This window comes from Triturus cristatus, chromosome 12 (genome assembly GCF_964204655.1).
Source record: "Triturus cristatus chromosome 12, aTriCri1.1, whole genome shotgun sequence".
Classification (NCBI taxonomy): domain Eukaryota; kingdom Metazoa; phylum Chordata; class Amphibia; order Caudata; family Salamandridae; genus Triturus; species Triturus cristatus.
The window spans coordinates 615,140,376-615,160,957 of NC_140595.1; the positions used below are offsets into that span (position 1 = coordinate 615,140,376).

The 20,582-nt window shown below is 43.3% G+C and overlaps 1 protein-coding gene across 1 annotated transcript in view; it reads right to left on the minus strand.

Moving 5' to 3' along the window:
- LOC146776402 (melatonin receptor type 1B-B-like) overlaps positions 1-12,650 on the minus strand; it is a 165,637-nt gene extending 152,987 nt beyond the window's left edge. The window contains exon 1 of the mRNA XM_085638182.1: positions 11,444-12,650. Coding sequence (XP_085494308.1) covers positions 11,444-12,389 — 946 coding nt within the window. The 5' untranslated portion in view covers positions 12,390-12,650. The remainder of the gene's footprint in view (positions 1-11,443) is intronic.
- Between the last annotated feature and the right edge of the window lie 7,932 nt (positions 12,651-20,582).

Sequence of the window (20,582 nt, forward strand, 5' to 3'; positions counted from 1 at the left end):
GTTAGCAGCCCATCAGATCTCAGGACCAGATTGGGAGAGGTCCTCTACGTCCCTTTATATAAAAATTTTGATTTCGGTTAATATCTCTAAAACTACTGAACGGATTTACATCAAATAACAAAAAGGCACTTCTCTGGAACAACATCTACCTACCTGCTAAATTTGGTGTAATTCCATTCAGTAGTTCAAGCTGTAGCCATGTCTAAAGGTCCTGTGGGAATTAACATGGGAAAACGCATTTTGTGACCCCCCCTGCCCTTTTTTCCAGCCCCCGCATGCCGGATCACCATGAAACTTTCAAGACAGCAGCTGAGGTGGGCGTCGTATTCGTTTTTTATATTTTGTTAGGAATTGTCAAACAGCGCCAAAATGGTCAAATGAAAAAATGCTTTTCCTATGGAAACTAGGTCTTAACTATAACTACCTACAGGAGACCAATTAAGCCCTAGTGGGGAAATGCAAGGGTCATCCTATTGCTAAAGGCATTCAACATGAAGAAGAAAAAAATGGGTGGGGGTGGCATAGTGTATCGCTAACCTCCTATAGTAAATCCTCCATGTTCATATCACTATTAGATCTCAAATTGCATACCTAATTGTGCCCAAGTGGGCGAATGCCTGTTTTCCCATGTTTTTGAAGAATAACCCGCAAAAAATAAAGGAATAAAAAGAAAAGAATCTGTACAATACCCCAGTCTGTTCCAAATGAGATAGAAAAATTATACCAGACTAGGCTAGATATAAATTGGACTCTGCATTTCTTATCCAAATTTCGGCACCAGGTGCTCATACAATATATAAGACGACAAAAAATCCAGTGAAAAACACATTTTGCAATTCCTTTTTAAAACAGGCAAACCTAACACGCTAGGCATAGGAGAAAAGGGGAGAAAAAGAAAAGGCAATATTTTTTTTTAACTTTTGAGACCTATAAATCTCACAAGTGTTAGTGTCAGCAACAATGGGGATAATTGAAATCAACCTAGGAGGACTGCCAACTCTTTATAAAGATTCAATCCGCCTAGGTGAAGGGTACCATATCTAATAATGAGCCTTGATTTAAGTCTCCTTAATTCCTGCGATATAAACTACTTTCTAGTTTATTACTTCTTTCTTCCAGTAGTAAATCTAGGCTATTTTAGTGTGATGCATATGACTGGTGAACATAAGATTTAAAGAGTTGTCATTGATTACATTGACAAATTCATAGGCTTCTTCATTGCTGCCCTTCTAGATCCAAAGAGGTTATCTAAACAACGCACCCAGAGGATGCCTTGTTTGCCAAAATGACAGTTGTTACTGATGAAATACTCCTCTCAGTAGCCAATGTACAGATTGACGTAGCTGAGGGTGAAGCCCCTCCCCTGGGTTGGTCTATAGATATTATCAAAAATGAAAAAAGTGCTGGTCAAATACACCTACATCTTATCAAAAAGCATCTCTGTATGAAGCAGATAAGACAGACTGAATTCTCAGAAATTATCTGCTAGCTTTCATCCTTAAATCATGGGGTAGGTATGTGTAAAGGCTATTCTCATCAAGACATACAAACATATAGTTCTCCTCCCATGTGATGTCACTGATTAGCCAAAAAAAAAAAAACACCTTATATAAGATGGAAGGGACTGTACAAAGGGTCTCAGAAAGAAAAAATGGCATATCTTGTGTTTTCTAATATACTTCCTCTAGTGGAGACCATCGGTCTCCCTGGAGGATCTTTATGTAACTTGGGTAAGAGATACAATGCTAAAATTGTGAGAAAATTGCAAGTGAGAAATTGATATCCCTCCCATTCTACCAAATTTTGATCTCTCCAATCAATAAGTTTATCCTGATAGTCTCTATTATCTTTCTCAAATTTCTGTCTAGTGGATGATCATAGCTGATACTTTCATTAAGCTGTCTATATCCCTCATTGAGATACAAATATAGTGGCCAAACCACTACATTGTCCCCTTTATCTGATTTTATTTATCACAATATTTGTATTCTTTTGCAGTTCCTTAATGCCATCCAAGTGTTTATTTCAAGATTACCCTTAATGTACTCTCTTTTCCTTCAGATTTTTTTTTAATTCATTTATCATACCTTGCTGTATGAGAGAAAGGTGTAATAAATTAATGTAAAACATTTTTTTTTAAAGTCATAAGATTTTTTCCTCATTGAAGGATATAGACAGCTTAATGCTAGCAACACCTATGAGTCATCCACTAGGCAGAAAGGCAGCTTGTCCGTAAAACGACACTTCATCTCCCCTCTCAGTAAGGAATCGATGCAACACTTCTTCTACCGTGCAGTAGGAACGGACTCTTCCATTCCCCTGTGACGAAGAAATAGCTGCATCACTTTTGGTTTCTGGAGCCTCACATCTTATGCGGCTCTTTTCCATCTTGGGTTTTGACTCATCAAAGGTACTTTGTGCTAAAACAACTGCACCCATGGATTCCTATGGGCTGAACTTGCTTAACAGTTTAAACACAAAAGCCTGGCTTATGGATTTTAGATTTCTGTCAATTTGGTCTTGTTTTGTTCAGATAAATATCGGACTCTTTTAAGCAGCGCTCACGCTTGCTTCCTGCTATTAAATATTTTAATTCCTAACTGCACGATCGCGCCGCGCTTTTACTGGACTAGCGCTGCTTTCTTACCTGCTGCATTTCTGGGCTGATATTTCTCCCTAGGTCCTGACACTGCACGATAATTGTTTGTCACCCTGCATTTTGCGGGAATTAGGGACTTCCAGGCCATACATCCTCCGCGTCGCGGCGATTCAAGGCTGCCATCTTGGGTGGGGGGAGATCAGGGCCTGACACTTTCGGGCGCCATCTTTGTTGTGGCCCTAGTGGTCTACGCAGACTCCCGCGCTTACGGCCATTTAAGATGCGTGGGGTACAAGCGCGCAGCGAAGGCGCGCAGCGGGAGCGCGCCGGAGGTGCGCCAGAGGTAAGCCCGTTTGCGCCCGTTCGCGCACGGGACGCGACGGGTGCGGGAAAGGCTGCCTCGTCATCGCAGGGTGAGTTTATCTATTCTCGAGATGAACTCCTAAGCCTGAATCCCAGTGCCACTATTCAGCCTTTGGCTGAGCTACATAGCACCAGTAGGTTTCCAGAAACACTGTCTTGTGGTCTACTAAATGTAAGATCGCTTAGTAAACATCATGAGGAAATCATGCTCCTCATAGAGTCCGAGAAGATCGATATACTCTTCATGACAGAGACCTGGACTAGAATAGACAGTATGGTGGATCTGGGCCTAGCCTGCCCTCCAGGCTATAAAATCAAACATGAACCCCGGGTGGGAGCCAGGGGAGGTGGAGTCGGCCTGATTTTTAGGGAGACCTTACATCTTTCCCAGTTTGACATCAAGGCCATTCCAGGCTACGAACTATTGGGCTTTTCCCTAAATAGTCAGGGAGGTGTTCTATACACAGGGTTGCTGTGTTATAGACCCCCGGCCAGTTCTTTATCAGAGGTATCAGTGCTCATTGACCTGATTCATGATTTATCTAACTCCCACACTAGACTCTTGGTATTGGGAGATTTCAATTTATGGCCAGATGGTCCAACGGATTCCGCTTTTAAAGATCTGGAGCAGGCCTGTAGTAACATACAGTTGCAACAGCTAGTATCCTTGCCGACCCATTCAAAAGGTCATATTTTGGATCTGATTTTTGCAGATATAGGGAAAGTAGCTATACAGAACATTCAACCTCAATGTTGGACAGACCATGCGTTGGTTCACTTCACCCTTTCACTCCCCGCAGCCTTTATGAAGAAAGGTAGCCTAGGTGCTACTAGGGTGAGTAGACAATGGTCAAAGCTCTTGAAGCAGTCCACTCTGCCTGCCTTGCTTCCAATGGGTTTTTCTTTGGGAGATAGTGTGGATGCGAGTTACGAAACCCTTAGCCAGCGAATTGTGGCTTCACTTGGCTCATTAGCTCCATTGCGAAAAATTAGAGATAGGTCCACTCATGCTATGCCGTGGTTTTCAGAGGAACTGCTTCAATCCAAACTCCAATGCAAGAGGGCGGAGCGTGCCTGGAGAAAACAGTACTGGGAATCTGATAGAGCCTGTTTTAGGCAAACTTTGGCAACTTATAAAGCACAGATTAGATGTGCTAAAGCTAAATTCCTAGAGGACTCTATTGTCGGCGGCGAACAAATCTCAGGCGCTGTTTAAAATTGTTAAAGACCTATCGCGTCCTGCCTGTATTGCAAACGATGTCCCTGCATCTCAATCTTTGTGCGACTCGTTGGCACAGGCCTTCGAGGAGAAGATTGCCACCATTTTGAGCAACCTTGCTATTTCGTCAAGTTCAGGCACCCAGTCTTTGCCCACTCCTACCTTGACATCTGTCATGGAGGGAGATGTTGGTTTAGCATGCCTGAATAGTTTCCCGGTTCCATCTTTCGAGGAATTTAGTGTACTGGCAAATAGCGTCTCCTCGGGCTCGCCCCTTGATCCACTTCCTCACAAATTTTGGAAGGTATTTCGGGAAGAACTCTTTCCGCCATTATTTGCGACCTGCTGTCAATCCCTAATGTCTGCACGAGTACCGGATTGCTGGAAGTTGGCAGTGGTGTCTCCACTTCTTAAGAAGGAAACTTTGGATCCTACTTGCCCTGCCAATTACAGGCCCATTTCCCTTCTCCCTTTTCCAATCAAAATCTTGGAGAAATGGGCTACAAAACATCTTTCCAGCTATCTGGAGACCAATGCATGCCTGGATGTGGCCCAATTTGGATTTAGACCAGCCCATGGGACAGAGTCAGCACTGGTGACTGTCCTAGATGACCTCAGGACGCGTGCCAACCAAGGACGGGCAGCCTTTTTAGTGCTGCTCGACATGTCGGCCGCGTTCGACACGGTCAGCCACACGATCTTGATCAGGAGGTTGGAGGAAGTGGGGGTGACTGGCTTGGCCCTTGATTGGCTGGGGTCTTATCTGGATAACAGACACCAGGTAGTGGCCCTGCCACCGTTCAAATCTACCATCAGAAGGGTTGGGCAGGGCATGCCTCAGGGGTCAGCCATCAGTCCTATCCTTTTCAATCTTTACCTCCGCCCCCTGATCAAGCTGATAAAATCTTTTGGCATCGCAGTCACCAACTATTCGGATGACACCCAACTTATCTTCTCGTTTGAGGGTAAGGAGGCGGTGTCACAAGAGGTCTTCCATCGTTGCATGACCTCTACAGCAGATTGGTTATGCCACAACTCTCTACAATTCAACAGTTCCAAAACGGAGGTTTTACATTGTTCAATAGACCGTACCCCCAGGCCTCTTCCGTCGGACTTTTGGCCCCCTTCCTTCCTAGTGCACCGGCAGACTGTGTGCGGAATTTGGGAGTATTTTTCGGCTCCAATCTTCAATTGGATGTATCCGTTAACAAAACAGTGGCAACGTGCATGGCTTGGCTTCGTACGCTGAGGAAGATCCTACCACTGCTCCCAGCACAGGCTAGACCAGAGGTAGTGCGGAGTACCATCTTAAGTAGACTTGACTACTATAACGCACTACTTCTGGGAGCCCCGGTGACTCTGGTGGGAAAATTGCAGCGTGTGCAGAATTTTGCTGCTAAACTGGCCCTGTCACGCCGGCGTGCGGATTCCTCTACCATTGCGCTCAGGGACCTCCATTGGTTGCCAGTCCCTCAGCGGATCGAATTTAAAGCCCTCTGCATAGTTTTTAGGGCCCTTTATGAACAAGGTCCCATCCCCTTGCAGAACATGTTCTCGTGGTACACTCAGTCTAGATCTCTCTGCTCTGCCACAGCCTGCTTGGCGGTAAGTCCCTAAAATCCTGAGGACTCGGTTGGGAGGCCGGTCTTTCAGGTTCTCAGCAGCAACTCTGTGGAACTCTCTACCGCTGGCTTTGAGGAGTGTGGGAGATCTTCCTTCTTTTAAGAAAGCTTTGAAAACACATCTCTTCCCAAGAGTGGCGTAAATCGTACAGTGGTTGATAACATCGTGCAGGTTCCATCAAAAGTCTAAGCGCCAGGATGCCCGTTGGGTGACAGTCAATGCGCTATACAAGTATACCTATACAAGTATACCTATACATAAACTGGTCTGGACTCATTTTGCAGTGTTTTAACTGTATTACTGTGTGTGTGTGTGTGTACAAATGCTTTACACATTGCCTCTGAGATAAACCGGACTACTCGTGCAAAGCTATCAGGGGGTGAGCAGGGGTTATCTTAGTTGTGTAATCCCCTTACCCTGACTAGAGTGAGGGCCCCTACTTGGACAGGGTGCAAGCCACTGCCAATTAGAGACCCCAATTTCTATCAAAATCCGGCATACCTTTTCCAATGCACTAATCAGGCCTAGACCATTTACCATTGGCCTGACACCATAACGAACACAAGCTTACTGAAGTGTGCATTCACTAGCAACCATCATGCACACATACAGTTATAAAAATACAAATATGTACAAAATTATAGTTGCCAAAATTTACAACTCCTCTCGAAAGGGCCTAACAAGGACTTTCACAATTGAAATCTTCTAAGCCCCCGTATTAGTCACAGGGGACGATGAACACCAACACCCTTGCCTACTAAGGTAATCTGTATGATTCTATGCAACAAAATACCTGCTTACAGTCTATAACAGTGCGATAATAGTCCACCATTAAAGGCCTAATGGTTTTAACAAATGCTTTTCACCCTAAGTAAATCAAGCTGATCACACTAGGACTTTAGACAGAAAACTTACCAGTGAAACAATCAAGTCTGACTTTAGCATATCCTTCTCACAATAAATAAGCCATGTCTACTGACTTTATTGTAACTTTTCATAATAAACAATCTAGCTTATCGCCGTAGTCATTGGCGTGCCTCCATAACCACCAAAGCCTGCTGTATTGTATACGCTTTCATACATAAAAAACAAGCATTGGCATAGCCAACAGGTCTCGCCTTTGGGACCTTATAAGTGTTTAGCCAGAGCTATTGGCATTACCAACGTATTTAAGCAATGTTGTAGAGCAGCGTGGATGCTGTACAGCAGGTTGCAAAGTTATAATAAAAAAGTTGTTATATGCATTGTTGTTACCTTATGTATAACCAATAAGACATTATGTACTACTGAACGTCCCTATTAAACAAAATGTTTAGAGAGTAGTGAGAACAAACACATGGCACATTATAGTCGAGGCAGCATATCTAGCCAAGCTTTCTCAGTTAATAAGCAACCACATGTACATTGTCATTTGAGAGGAGAGTGAAGCGTTCTGGGAAATGTATCCTAGGTTCTATTTATACATTAAGTCTCACACGTACAGTGAATGGCCGATAACAACAAGCACTATTTTGCACTAAGGAAAGTGCAACGCATCTTTCGAAGACAAATGGGTGTCCTGTATGATTTTGGTGTATCGAAAGCCCTCTTAGAAAATTGGATGTAATTATCCATTCTAAAACATATTTTTGGTGGCCGTTGGTGTGTTTGAAGTCTTCAATGTCGATTAATATGGTAGTGCGTACAGTTCCAAGTAGGGCCAACAGGGAGACAAAAGTCTGCCGTCAGCAGCAGAAAGGCCTTCCACATCAAGCTTTCAAGGGTATTGCACAGCATACCAAAAAGAGCTTCTACGTGTCAAAAAATAAAAGGCCTAAAAGTACTCAAACGCGTTGTTGTACAATACAAGATGTAGAGTGCACTGTGTTGCCCAACCGTGCTGCGATAGCGCAATTGGCTTTTTTATCTCATTCAAACTACTAAACAGTATCGGAGGTATTGTATCTATTTTTATACTGGGCTTATTCTTGAATACAAAATATGGCACACGACTCACCTTTTTGACTTGATCATTCTTTAATTCTGTGAAGTAGTATGCTAAAGTTGCGCAGCGATCCCGCCAGAGTAAATGCGGCGACTGGAGTGTTTCGAGACAAACAGCTCGATAAAGGTTAGCTACGAGTTATTCTTGTTGTCGCCGAGCAAGATTCCCAAAATCAGACCCCCGTAGCTCCCCACTCAACCAGAGGATGTAAGGATTTTTTCTACATAGTACTGGTGACTGGGTGATTACGGCCCACTTCCTGGTCTTGGATTAGCTGTGTACGTGAGCAGTGAGTGGCGAAGAAGGAGTGACGAGAGACCGGGGAGACCGAATGGGCTGTCCACCCTCCTTCTGATGTGGAACTGGAAGGCAGGTCTTGCGACTGGGATATTCGAAAGAGCTATTGCGAGCGGACTCTGTTAATTGATGCAGAGAGTTGGGTTCAAGAAAAGGTTTGCGGAAAAGATGCGAGATGACGATGCTCCTCTTGAGATGTGGGGGCAGTCAAGCGGGGAGGGTGCTTCCCCAAGTTGTGAGACAGAAGTGATTGCTGGGACGCGTAATACCCGAACATAGAGAGTGTTACTGTTAACGACTTCTTGCACTCATGAGTGGAATCCTGGTGTAAATAAAAAGAAGCGTGGTTTGGATTGCCCGTCCACCCTCATTGATTATTCTACAAATTCTATACTTGTAGTCTGCAATTTATTAAACCAAAACAGGCGAGCTTGTAATTTCCTGCTATTTCTGTAGAATGCTTTGAAAGGGCACGCTGCAAGTTAAACAAGCCGGTAATGTTTGTGTTATTAAAACGTGCGGGCGCGAACGTGAGTTGTGTGCGCGCGCATGAAAGTGAAAGAGATCAGCAACAGAACATTGGAGAGGCGGAGCGAGGCGCGCGCTTGGGCACATAACAGCAAGCTGGTGGCCGCCTTTGGTAGCAGTCTAAAAACCCGCTTGCTAAATGTCTCGCCGGACCAGCGCATGCGCTGGCTCTAGCGAGACCTAAAAATCAAACGTGAGTGGGATCTCTGTCTTTGGGGAACTCTTTGAACTGAATCTGTGGGACCCTCAACAACTACTTTCGGTGGGTGACATATGCTTTGCCACTAACGTACTAGTAGTTGATAGTGTCATCAGGTCTTCCTTCCTCAAACCAGGAGATGATCTCTTAGTAACTGCAGAGATCTTTTCTTTTCATGATGACAAATTGACAGCTTTGTCGTTAAGCCAGTTCTAAAAAGGAAAGTTTTGAGTGCTTTGTGGAATGATTGTCAAGTTATCCGATGGCAGGTTATTTCAATGTAGGCGCCTAAAACATGAAAATAAGTGGTCACCAACACAACTTAAAATGGATTTTGGGAAAAACCAAAAGACTCCAGCAAGAGGATCTTGGCAGTTCATAGGAATTTTAGTGATGAATATTGGCATGAATAAAAAGGAGGGCCCTCTCTGTGAAAAGCCTGGTAAACTAAGCAAAGAACTTTATAGTTAACAAGCTGATAAACAGGAGTCAAAAGACAGGAAGAGATGGGAGACCCAAGAGGAAGCATAAAATGAATCTCGCAGCAACATTTTTAATGTGCTGCAACCTTTGGACTTCCTGGGCTTGAAACAAAAAGATACAACTTCAGTAGTTCAGACTGGAGGAAAAAAAGGGCCTGAATTACATTTTGACATGCTGAGGAGCAAAGACAGAGAAGATTTTTTTTTTTTTTTTTTTAAAGGGTGGCAAAGTAGTTGGAAGGAGGAGACACGAAAAGTTTTTTTCAAGGGAGACAGTAGGTGGAAGCAGGCAAAATGTAGTTTATTTGGGATAATAGAGAAGGACAGTAGTAAAAATAAAAAACGGACACTGGACTTCAGATACTGGGGTAGGAGCAGGTCCTAAGTATCAAAATAAAGCATTTTATTTGTATCTTCTATGTCGCTTTGCATTATTTTTCACTGGTATAAAGGCTGCTGGGGAACATGCAGTTGACAGCCTTTCATTATCAATGTTTTTTTTCAACACGTGTCTTCACTGCTAAAAAATACCACACCAATCTTTCATAAACATCGAAAGGTTGTGTAGTAACTTGACACTATTTAATAATATAATCATGTTAAAGGGTTTTCCTGTTGCCAACTGCTCTGTATGAATCAACTCAACATCATCATGAGGGCACCATAAATCAATCATCCTAATTAGCAAAATAACTCGATAAACGTCAGTAGGGGCACACTTTTCACATACTTTCATCATATTCCTACTTCTTAAAACCGTGTAACACCTGCGACTTTAAAGGGAACACCAGCTAACATTTGACTTCACACTCAATGGAGAGGCAACCGGTTGAGAAGTATGATGACCCAATGATGTTAACAATTAACTACTCAATTCCTGGCTTTCTAGCCACAATAATTTGTGTGTTGGGATTTGCAGTTCTTCTAAAAGAATGGGCCTAGATGCTCACTATGAAAAAATGGTGCAGATTAAAAGAAGGCTGGTGTGAATTAAAGTAACTTTGGAGAACTTGTTCAGTAGAGCAGTCAACTGGCCCCATCTCATTTTGCATTGGACGGTTGTGACGATTACACTGCAATCACTTGTACCAAATCTCTATGTATCATTGGTGCCCATATTTGGGTGCCACCTGTCACAAAGACAAAGTATTGTACAAGAAGCCAGAGAAGCACTCTCTATTATTCTAGAAAGTCACAAATGGGTTTTGGTGTAACATCTTATTAATTATGCTCTCAGGTTGTAGGTTAAGAGCCCTTTACACAAACTTTTTTTCTTTGTAGCAACTGTTTAGTCAATTCTTCCAAAGCCTCCCTAGCACAGCCAACATGTTTTGTTCTTTAAAACAGAACTTTTTTAGGGCTCATAGTGCGTTGGTTTTTCCCCCACTAGTATTCACATCACTGCACAGCAAGTAGTGCAAATATTGGTTGGAAGGCCTACACTCAATTCTACACAATATTTGTCCAAGAAGAAGAAGAAGAAATAGAAGTTCAAACCTGGTCATCTCCCATGTTAATTTTGAGTTATTACTTTAAAAAAAAAACACAATGCTTACTCTTTGAACCATACAGTCAGTCAGAATCTTAGGTGACAAAACACAAACTCAGTATGAGCCCTGAAAAAGTACCGTTGTGATAAATGTTACACATTGGCTATGTTTATGGATGTTTTAAAAGTATTGTATAAATACTTCTTTTATAGAAAATCAATTGGTGTAAAGGACTGTTATCAAACAAACTGAGCCAATATTTACCAAGATGTTTTTCCAGAAACACATTTTTGGCAACGACATGCTTTTTGGCACAATAATATGCTTCTGTGACACTCCAAAAGCAATAGTGTGGCCCCATATCAAGGCATGCATATTCACCCACTCCTGCTTCATCAGCAAACATCTGCAGGGATGCATACTTTTAATATAGAGTTCACACGCGTGGTGGTAAGCTTAAAACTACAAGTCTCATTTAAACTGATACTGTCGGCTGACAAGTCACAAACATAACAAGGGGCAAGTTGACAGCTTTGTTTCAATGCCCGAGACCTGCGAATCAGCCCCTCGTTACTCTTTCCTATAGGCCTAGTGGGCTGCCAGCATACAAAACTGTCTTTGTGCTTGAGGCCCATCAGGGACAAGCACGAGCCACTCACCGTTGTACAGGATGGTAACCATGCAGGGCGCCCAGCACGTGTAGAACACGATGACGACTGGCACGAGGACGCGCGAGGCGGCATCGTCGTGAGCCCCCAGCTTTTGGCGCTGGCGGCGCGCGGCCAGCCAAAGGCGCAGGTTGGCGAAGGTGACGATGGCCGAGCAGGGGAAGAAGATGACGGCCGTTAGCAGCAGCGAGTAGGTTACATTACTGGCGTAGTCCGGGTTGCAGATGAGCGAGGCCCGCGAAAAGTAGACACGTACCACCGAGCCGCCGGGGATAGCGATGGGGAAGAGGAATGCTGGCGGCAATAGCCAAGCGGCGGCGATGAGCAGCTGCACCCGCCTCCGGCTCATGACGCGTCCATAGTGTAGCGGGAAGAAGACGGCCACGTAGCGCTCCAGGCTGATTGTGGCCAGTGAATAGATGGACGAGGCGAAGATGCTGGAGTTCAGAAAAGCCACAATGTGACAGTAGGGTCCGAGTGGGCCTTCGTTCGGCCCTCCGGCGTCGGGCTCCAGTGCAAGGCTGCCGTACAGGTTGAGCGGCACCACGAGCAGTGCCAGCGCCGCGTCGGTGCCTGTCAGCGAGATGAGGATGTAGCGGCAATTGCGCGACCAGCCCGACACGGACGAGGCGATGACCAGAAGCACGAAGGTGTTCCCCACGATGATGAGGCCGCCCAGAGCCGTAATGATGCCAATCTTAGCCATGCGGCTGCTGTGCCACCAGCCCTGGGCCCCGTACTCCTCCAGCAGCTCCTCCTGCTGTGAGGGGTGCCCCGAGCTCAGGTTCTGTATTGCAGCCGAAGCGTTTAGGAGAAATGGCAGTAGGGAAATCATGATTTGGGGGTGGCTCGGGATGTTCTTGCTTGCCCCCGATGCCTCAAGCACGAGGGTTTCTTCCATGCTGTTGATCTGACGTCCCACTCTTGCAGTGTCCATAAAGTCATTCGGATTGGCTTAGTCTTTGACCGACAGTGGGATGTTGTTATCTTTGTTCCAAAAGAATGCCTTAAACTACACCTTGCATGAAAAGTTTAATAATTGATGCAGTTCCACGTTTTTCTTAGCTACTTTCGGGTATGCGGTGAAGGGGCCTTCAGTACTTCCGACCTAACTGGTCAACAACTTTGAATAAACAAAATCAAGTTGATTTCCACCTGGAGGGCGCCTGGTTAAGCGGGAGTTGTAAAGAAGGCGGGCCTTTTGGGTTTGAGGTGAATGAGCCACCTGCTACCGCAGGAGGGGGATGTTCTGAAAGTGATCGCACCCTTTCCCGGAGGAAGTGGGTGTTACCACTTGAAGGTCGAACTTGCATGAAGGACACCTGTAGGTGGGAGTGTTGTGAATTTCTCCCAGTAAATCTAAAATAGCCAATACACTTATGCACACAAATGTATGTGTCAGGACCAAAACAGGGGTATGTCTAGGGTTACTATATATTACTCCTGTCACAGAGCTCTAAATTGTGTCCCTGTCGCACACGAGTAGCTGACCCCGTTGCATTCTGGAACGTGTAGTGTTGTTTATCTTTTGTTAAAGTAAGGACTACACTTCCACTAATGACAAGCAGAAGTGTGCACTGGATGAGCTACTCCCGCGTGGACTTAGGAAATTTGAGAACTCCGATGCCACCGGGGCGCCGTTTCCAAGCTGGGGTTTGCATTGTCTGTTAAATTCTATCAGGCGCTTTCGTTCATTTGGTTCAGTTAAAGTGAAATGAACCAATCGCTATCGTCGATTTCTTGCAAGCGCCCAGTGCTAGTACCAACAGCATAGAAGCGAAAATGAGTAATCTACTAACCATATACGTGCATCTAGTTCGAAAAATATTCAGGTTGTTTTCAAGATCGAGCAAGTGAATCAAGCACAGCTCGCTACCAGTGCATGCATTTTTCTTTGATTTCAGGTGTTTTTGTTAAAGGGAAGTTTGGGGCGAAGGGTGTCGAGGAAGGCTCGAGAATATTTCAGGGTAAGATGCAGAGCAGTGCAATATATCCGTTTTTGTAAAGGGAGGAGGGGCACGTGGCTTCATTATAATCAACCACATGACATCACTTTTACATACATGTATAATCTGTTTAACTTTCTGAATACATTATGTTGATTAGATAGACTTAAGTGACCATGCTGTTTATCTAGTTTTAATCAACATTTGGAGATAGAAAAGATAATATTGTATTTTTTGCCTTGTCTTTTATTTAAACACAGCATGTGCACTAAAGTCACAGGAGATAATGTGATTGATTATACAATGACTGAATCATTGACTAGAGGGGCCTGTAGTCTAGGTTTGCTTCATTTGAGGCAGTTGGACCAACGCAGGTTAAAGTAAACAAAGCACAGAACTGGAAACAAAATGGCTTATCGAAATGGGTGTTGTGTGGAACGGTAGGTATGTCATGTTTATCTATCTCGTGCCATGATGTATTATTGGAATGTAGAATGTTGAGGTGATTAATGGTGCGGAGTTTGTGGTGAAAGGATGTGCACCGTTGTTCCTCACCAGTGGGCTGCATTTTGACACTAGAAATAAATACTGGATTTCTTCATCATTTCCTGCCTCATCTCATCTTTACAATGGCGATGATTTGGTGCTAGTGTCTGCCCACTGTGATGGAAGACGTTTTTTAATACAGAAAAGCGGTGAACGGAGTTGACTACCATTGAGGAGGAAGAGCAGCTGTGCCAATATTTGCGCGGAAATATAGATATTCAGCAGCCAGTCTGTCAATAGCGGTGTTCTTTATGTGGGCTGCAGATAATTAAAAGATACTGTAAACTTATTTACTTTTGTCTGTATCCTTACCATTATTTGTTGTTGGTGAAGCTTGTGCTGGTACAGTCAATCAATCAATTAGGGGTTTATAGAGCATGCTACTCACCCGTGAGGGTCTCAAGGCGTGGGGGGGGGGGGGGTAGCTCAGGATAAGTCGAAGAGCCAGGTCTTGAGGTCCTTCCTGAACGTGTGCAGGGTCGGGAAGTGTCTGATGTTCACAGGGAGCTTGTTCAAGGTCTTGGCTGCGATGTGGGAGAAGGCTCTCCCACCTGTTCTGTTTCTGCGGATGCGGGGGACCTCTGCCAGGGTGAGGTCGGCAGATCTGAGGTTCCTCTTGGGTACGTGGACAGTCTTGCACAGAGTATGTGCAAGACTGTCTGCTGCGTGCTGCAGTGCTTAATTTGTAAAAAAATAAGTGCCAGGGCTCTTGTCAGGAGGCCACTGCAGCTTCCACCACACATTACCCCTGTCCACGCTGCCAGTGTTAGTAACCACACAGCTACCAACCATCACACTCTTGCAAGTGAGACAGTTCAGACTATTTCAGGCCCCCAAAGCTCTAAGAATCGCTTGGGCGGCATGTAATAGTCAATTTTAATGAATATATCATTAATAATTAACTGTTGTTTTGGTCATCTCTAAATTACCTAGACAGTGCCATCTTTTGACAGGCTTTCCCAAGCACCGGTGCTGACAATTAAGTACCGGTGCTGAGCACCGGAAACCACAGTCTCAAATTAAGCACTGGCGTGCTGAAATCTTTGCACGCGCTTGAGGTGCGCGTGAGGCTGGAATATGTCCTGCATCCGGCAATGGAAGTCCTCAAGGTTCATCAGCTGTAGAAAAAAGTATGTTTCCGATGTCCTTCAACTGCTGTTTTGGAGCAGTTTGCTGTAGGCCCGTTTGCCTAGCAGCCCTGCCGGATTTCACTTTTTCTACAATTTGGTTGTTTTTTTGCCATATTGTGTTTACAGAATATCATTGATAAGCACACTAGCATTCAGTTCCGTGTTGTGTATTCATGCAAAGTGCAGCTTAACGGCACTGTATTTCGATCTCTCCAGCATCTCTATTTCAGTGATGTACACATCAAAGTCAGCAAAGGAATTTTACTTCATATCCTAATTTATCGGTGATACACACACCTTGATGATGATCTCTGGTGATTTTTTATTACTTCATTTAACATCGATGTGTTCTGAAATCTTGTTTATGTATTGCTAGCTATTTCAGATTGCTGAATATTATATTAATAGCATACAGTATTGCCTTTTACTATTTATTTAAAGTGTTTTTGTGGCAATTTACTTTACATCATTTACAGAAATGGCCAATTCACAAATGTTTATCCCAACTGTCCATATTTTTACCAGTACCTGGGAAACCCGTTCTGATTTGGAAAAAATGGTTCAAGTCATATAAGAATTATTTGATAGCTATTGATGGCAAAGGGTTTTTGGCTGAAAGAAAAAATGCATTGTTGTTCAGTTTTCCAGCGCTAGAGGAATCAGTGGAAGAATATGTAGCTGCATTACGAGTACTTGCGGCCAATTATGAATTTGGTTCAAACGTGAATACTTGTATAAGGGTTCAATTTGTTTTTAATTGTGAATAAAAAAATCCAGGAGAGGTTGTTGGCGTGTCGTATTACGGTACTGGACATAGTCAAGAGAAGAGAGAGATTTATTCAGTCTTCTAAAGTGTTGACTTCAGAGGAGGTCAATGCTGGTGCTCCTGTGTGTGTAGTTAAAACAGGGAAAATATCTGTAAAGTGTAGTGGTGTCAAAATGGTTTCACCCAGTTGTTGTAGGCGTTGATCCAAAATGCACCTTGCTAACAGTGCTGATTGCCCTGCAATGAAAAGAAGATGCAACAAATGTAATACATTTGGGCATTTCCAGAGTGTGTGCAGAGGCATGAAGACGGGACAAAGGTGAGTGTGAACTCTTTGAGTGATGTGAGTGACAAAATGGTTCTTGCGTTGTATGCTCCTCATGTATGTTTTTTTTTTTTTTTTTTATTCCTCATATACCAAAGAATAAGGGCAATCCTGATGGGAGGCCATAACCTCTCCTCAGCGGTCATCCTGTCCCAGCCCTAGTATTTAAGACCGATGCGGAAAAAGGAAAGGCTCAAACCCTCAAGCAATCACCACTTCCGCAATCCACTTTTTTCACGCTGCAATATAAACCAGTGTCGCATTGAAGGGACCAGCCAAGTAGTGCCCAGGTGAAATCATTGGAATATTCCCTATCTGTTCTGCCATGCAACCAAGGCTGCCCAAACATTTCCGTAACTGTAACTGTCACATGCCATATCAGATTCACAAGTATAAATTATATGTTTCAGACACTCTATGAAAGTAGGAGCATTTATATTCTTCCAGGCTCTACATATCTCTCGTCTTGCCAGGACGATCACATAAAATATAAATTTAGATACCGGATCATTAAGATGATAATCTATGTGTAACCCAAACATAATGAATCCTGAAGTAATTTCAATCTGTTTATCCAGTACCTCAGCTAGAAAGGTTTGCACCTTTGCCCAATAGTCTGCTATTTCAGGACAGCTCATAAACATATGATGGTCGTCTGCCAAGGGAAGTTTACATCTTGGACACTGATGATGTAGACCTGTGATCTTTGTTAGCTTTTTTGGGGATATATATACTCTATAAGTAGTGTATAAATGATTTCTTTTAAGAGGAGCTGATTTTACCACAGCATGTAGCATGGCATAAGAGTCTCCCCATAATTTCATCAAATTATTTGTGTCCATACTGATAACGTTGCCCCAAAGAGTATGGAGTTCAGATTCTGTTATCCCTTCTAGCTCTAGTATAGCCGAATACCAGAAAGACACCTCCTGATTCCACATGCCCCTTCTTAATACATAGTCAAACTTAGGGTTCAGTGTATCAAAATCCCAAAGTTTGGTTGCCCACCACCCTGCCAACTGGTAGTACTCATACCTAGATAAGGTACCATCAGTCAGGCCAGATAGCGACTCCCAGTTCAACAGCTGCGAGTCTTTCTGTAAATCCTGCCAATAAAACAGGCCAGCCATTTTAAGGGGGCAAGACAATTGGTCATTAAGACATTCTGGTGTACCTGGGGAATCCCAGATCGGAGCTTGAGGTGCATAGTATGGGATTTTCAGGCTCTTCCTAACATACACCGAATTCTTAAGAGCCGTTTCCAATACCTTTAGTCTCACCCTCTTGAAGAACCTGGGGTCGCCGTACTTAAATAAAAAGTATTCTTGCCCCTTAGGTATACCGTGTAGTAGAGCTTGAAACAGAAGACCCTGAGAGGAGGCATCTGTCTTTCCAGCTAACAGTCTGAAATTCTTGAAATGGAATGAGTGACAGTAAACAGATATATCCGGGAGGGCTAACCCTCCCATTTTAAGATTTCTCCTTAATTTTTTCCAGGAAATCCTTGATGTCTTAGCGTTCCAGATAAAGGAACCAATTCTCCTCTGTATTTTGGCGATATCAGATACTGGAAATGTCAACGGGATGGAATTAAACAGAAATGTTATCTTTGGCAGAATAATCATCTTAACTAAGTTTACTCTGCCGAAAATACTCAGAGAGAGGCCAGACCATCTTTGCAGTAAGTCACAGATATCCTTATAAATTCTCGTCATATTTATTTTGGCTATTTCCAGAATATTATGGGACAAAATTATATCCAAATACCTCATGCGTGTCTTAGCTACAATAGTTCCACCGACCTGATTCCAATGCATAACCTCTGTTTTTTCTTTGTTTTCCTTATATCCTGAGATTTCTCCAAATAATTCTGCTTGTTCAAACAATCTCGGGATAGCCTCCCCTGGGTTAGAGGAGAACATTAGAAGATCGTCGGCATACAAAGCAAATTTTAGTTCGAGATCTGCAATTCTAAAAGGGTGAATCGCCGGATCCGCCCTCAACAAACAGACAAAGGGTTCGATATAGAGATTAAACAACAGGGGTGATAAAGGACACCCCTGCCTCGTTCCACGTGATATTATAAACCAGTCTGAGAGTACACCATTTACCAATACTTTTGCCCGTGGACTCTTACATAGGGACCGAACGGCTACAACAAAATTCAGGGGAAGTCCGAACCTAGATAGAGCCGACCACAAATATGGCCAGTATACTTGATCGAAAGCCTTAGCGGCATCGATAGCTGTAAGAGTCAACGGGAGCTTCTTAGCAATAGCTACATCTATTGCTTTAAAAGTTAACTCATTTAACTGTCTACCAGGGATGAAACCCTTTTGATCCTGGTGAACAATTGTTTTAATTACTTTAGCCAGCCTTGCTGCCAAGACCCCTGCAAAAAATTCATAATCAGAATTCAACAATGAAATAGGTCTATACGACTCAACTTTTAGGGGGTCTTTGTTGGGCTTCAGGATCAAGGCTACTGTAGCTTCAGACCAAGAATCTGGTGTGATATCCCCCTGTAGGTATATTCTATTAAATAAGACCGTCAAGGCAGAGACAGCTTCCCCTGATTCCATCTGGTATATTTCAATTGGGAGCCCATCTGGGCCAGCTGCCTTACCTCTAGCCATTTTTTTATCTGAGCAAGGACTTCTTCTTCCCTAATACCTGAGGCCAAGACAGATCTATCGATTTCGGTTAACTGTGGGATCTCTATCTGATTTAACCAAGATTCCATACTCCGAGTGGAGGGACATAGATCTTCTTTATATAGATTTTGCATATATGATCTAGCCTCCTCCCGGATCAGAGTGTCATCATGAGTAATTAAACCGGTGTTTTGAAGGCAGATACATTTAATCTGGTTACGGACTCTGTCCGTTCTGGCCTTCCAAGCGAGCAGTCGGCCACATTTTTCCCCATAGGAAAAATTCTGAAGCCAGCTAGAGTCCCACCTGTCCTTTAAATTTTATCAAGACTTGCTTGGAATTCTGCACGCAAAACATCTAGTTCATTTTGAATATTTATTATATTATTATTTTGAGGGTCGGCAGAAGCCTGCTGTAGTTGTTCTTCCTTTTGCTTAATCTTGACGAGGCTCTCCTTTTCGGTCTGCCTCCTGATCTTATTCCTCCTGATCATCAGCGTGCTTAACCTCCCTCTAATATAGGCCTTAAATGCCTCCCATGTAATCTGATCACTTGCTGTCCCGGAGTTGGATCGAAAGTATTCCTCTGTACCTAATTTTAAATTGCTGATAACCTCATCCTGTAGCAGTATAGACCTATCTAGTGTCCACCTCCTCTGCTGGTTTTTAATTTTTAAATTTATGGTCAATTCCACCGTAGAGTGATCCGAGAGTATAGCTGGAATATACACTATGGAGTCTTCATTAGAGTAAAGGGCTTGATCCAGCAGGAAATAGTCAATCCTTGAGTGATGTCTATACTTACGACTATAGAAGGAAAAATCCCTCCTATTGCCATTTTTCACCCTCCAAATATCTATGAGATTAAAGTCCTTAGTAATGTTCTTCAGCTCTGCTAATGACTTACGAGGGGGAGAATATTTAGCCCTAGAAGTACAATCTAATTTTTCATTTAAAGCCAGATTGAAATCCCCCCCCAGCACAACTGGTGTTGTCAGAGCTGAGAGACTAGTTTTTAAACCTAATAGGGCTCCAGGCATGTCCTGATTGGGCCCATAGTATACTGCACATGTTAATGGAGAACTTTCGACTAACAAAGATGCAACCAACCACCCCCCGACTGATCAGTCTCAAAATTATCTACTCGGATCCCTTTATTAGATCGGATTATAATTGCCACTCCCCTTGTGTTTCCTATCTTTTTTGAACAACAAATCTCTTGAATCCACCTTGGCTTGCCAAATACTACCTCACATTCATGTGCCTCCAAATGTGTCTCTTCTAGTCGACAGATATGTGCCTCTGTTTTAATTAAAAATTCACAAACTCTAGCCGCTTTCCTGCTGTTTCTCAAACCGTTGACATTCCAACTGATAATTTTTATTCTATTGTGAATATTATTCATCAGGTGGTTTTCCTATCTTTTCTAGATTTCTCATTGGATGATCCATTCTTCCTTTCTTCCAAATCTAAACCAACACAAATTTCATCTCCTTTTCTCATTTCAAGAATTATATGAGGAACAGATTTTTCTTTTTTACCCCTTTTACTCCCTCTCCCCCCAACCTCCCCCCTCCCCCCATGAGAAACCCCCCCCCCTTATAAACTTTGGCGATCTTGTCGCCTATTGGGAGTTTATGGACCCAACACTGTGAGGAAAGGAGCCCATGAACATAAAAAATAAGAATGAGGTGACATTAAATGACATGCCGGTTTCTCTCTTATAGTTTTTTTTTTCTCCTTATGTATGTTTTGACGTAAATA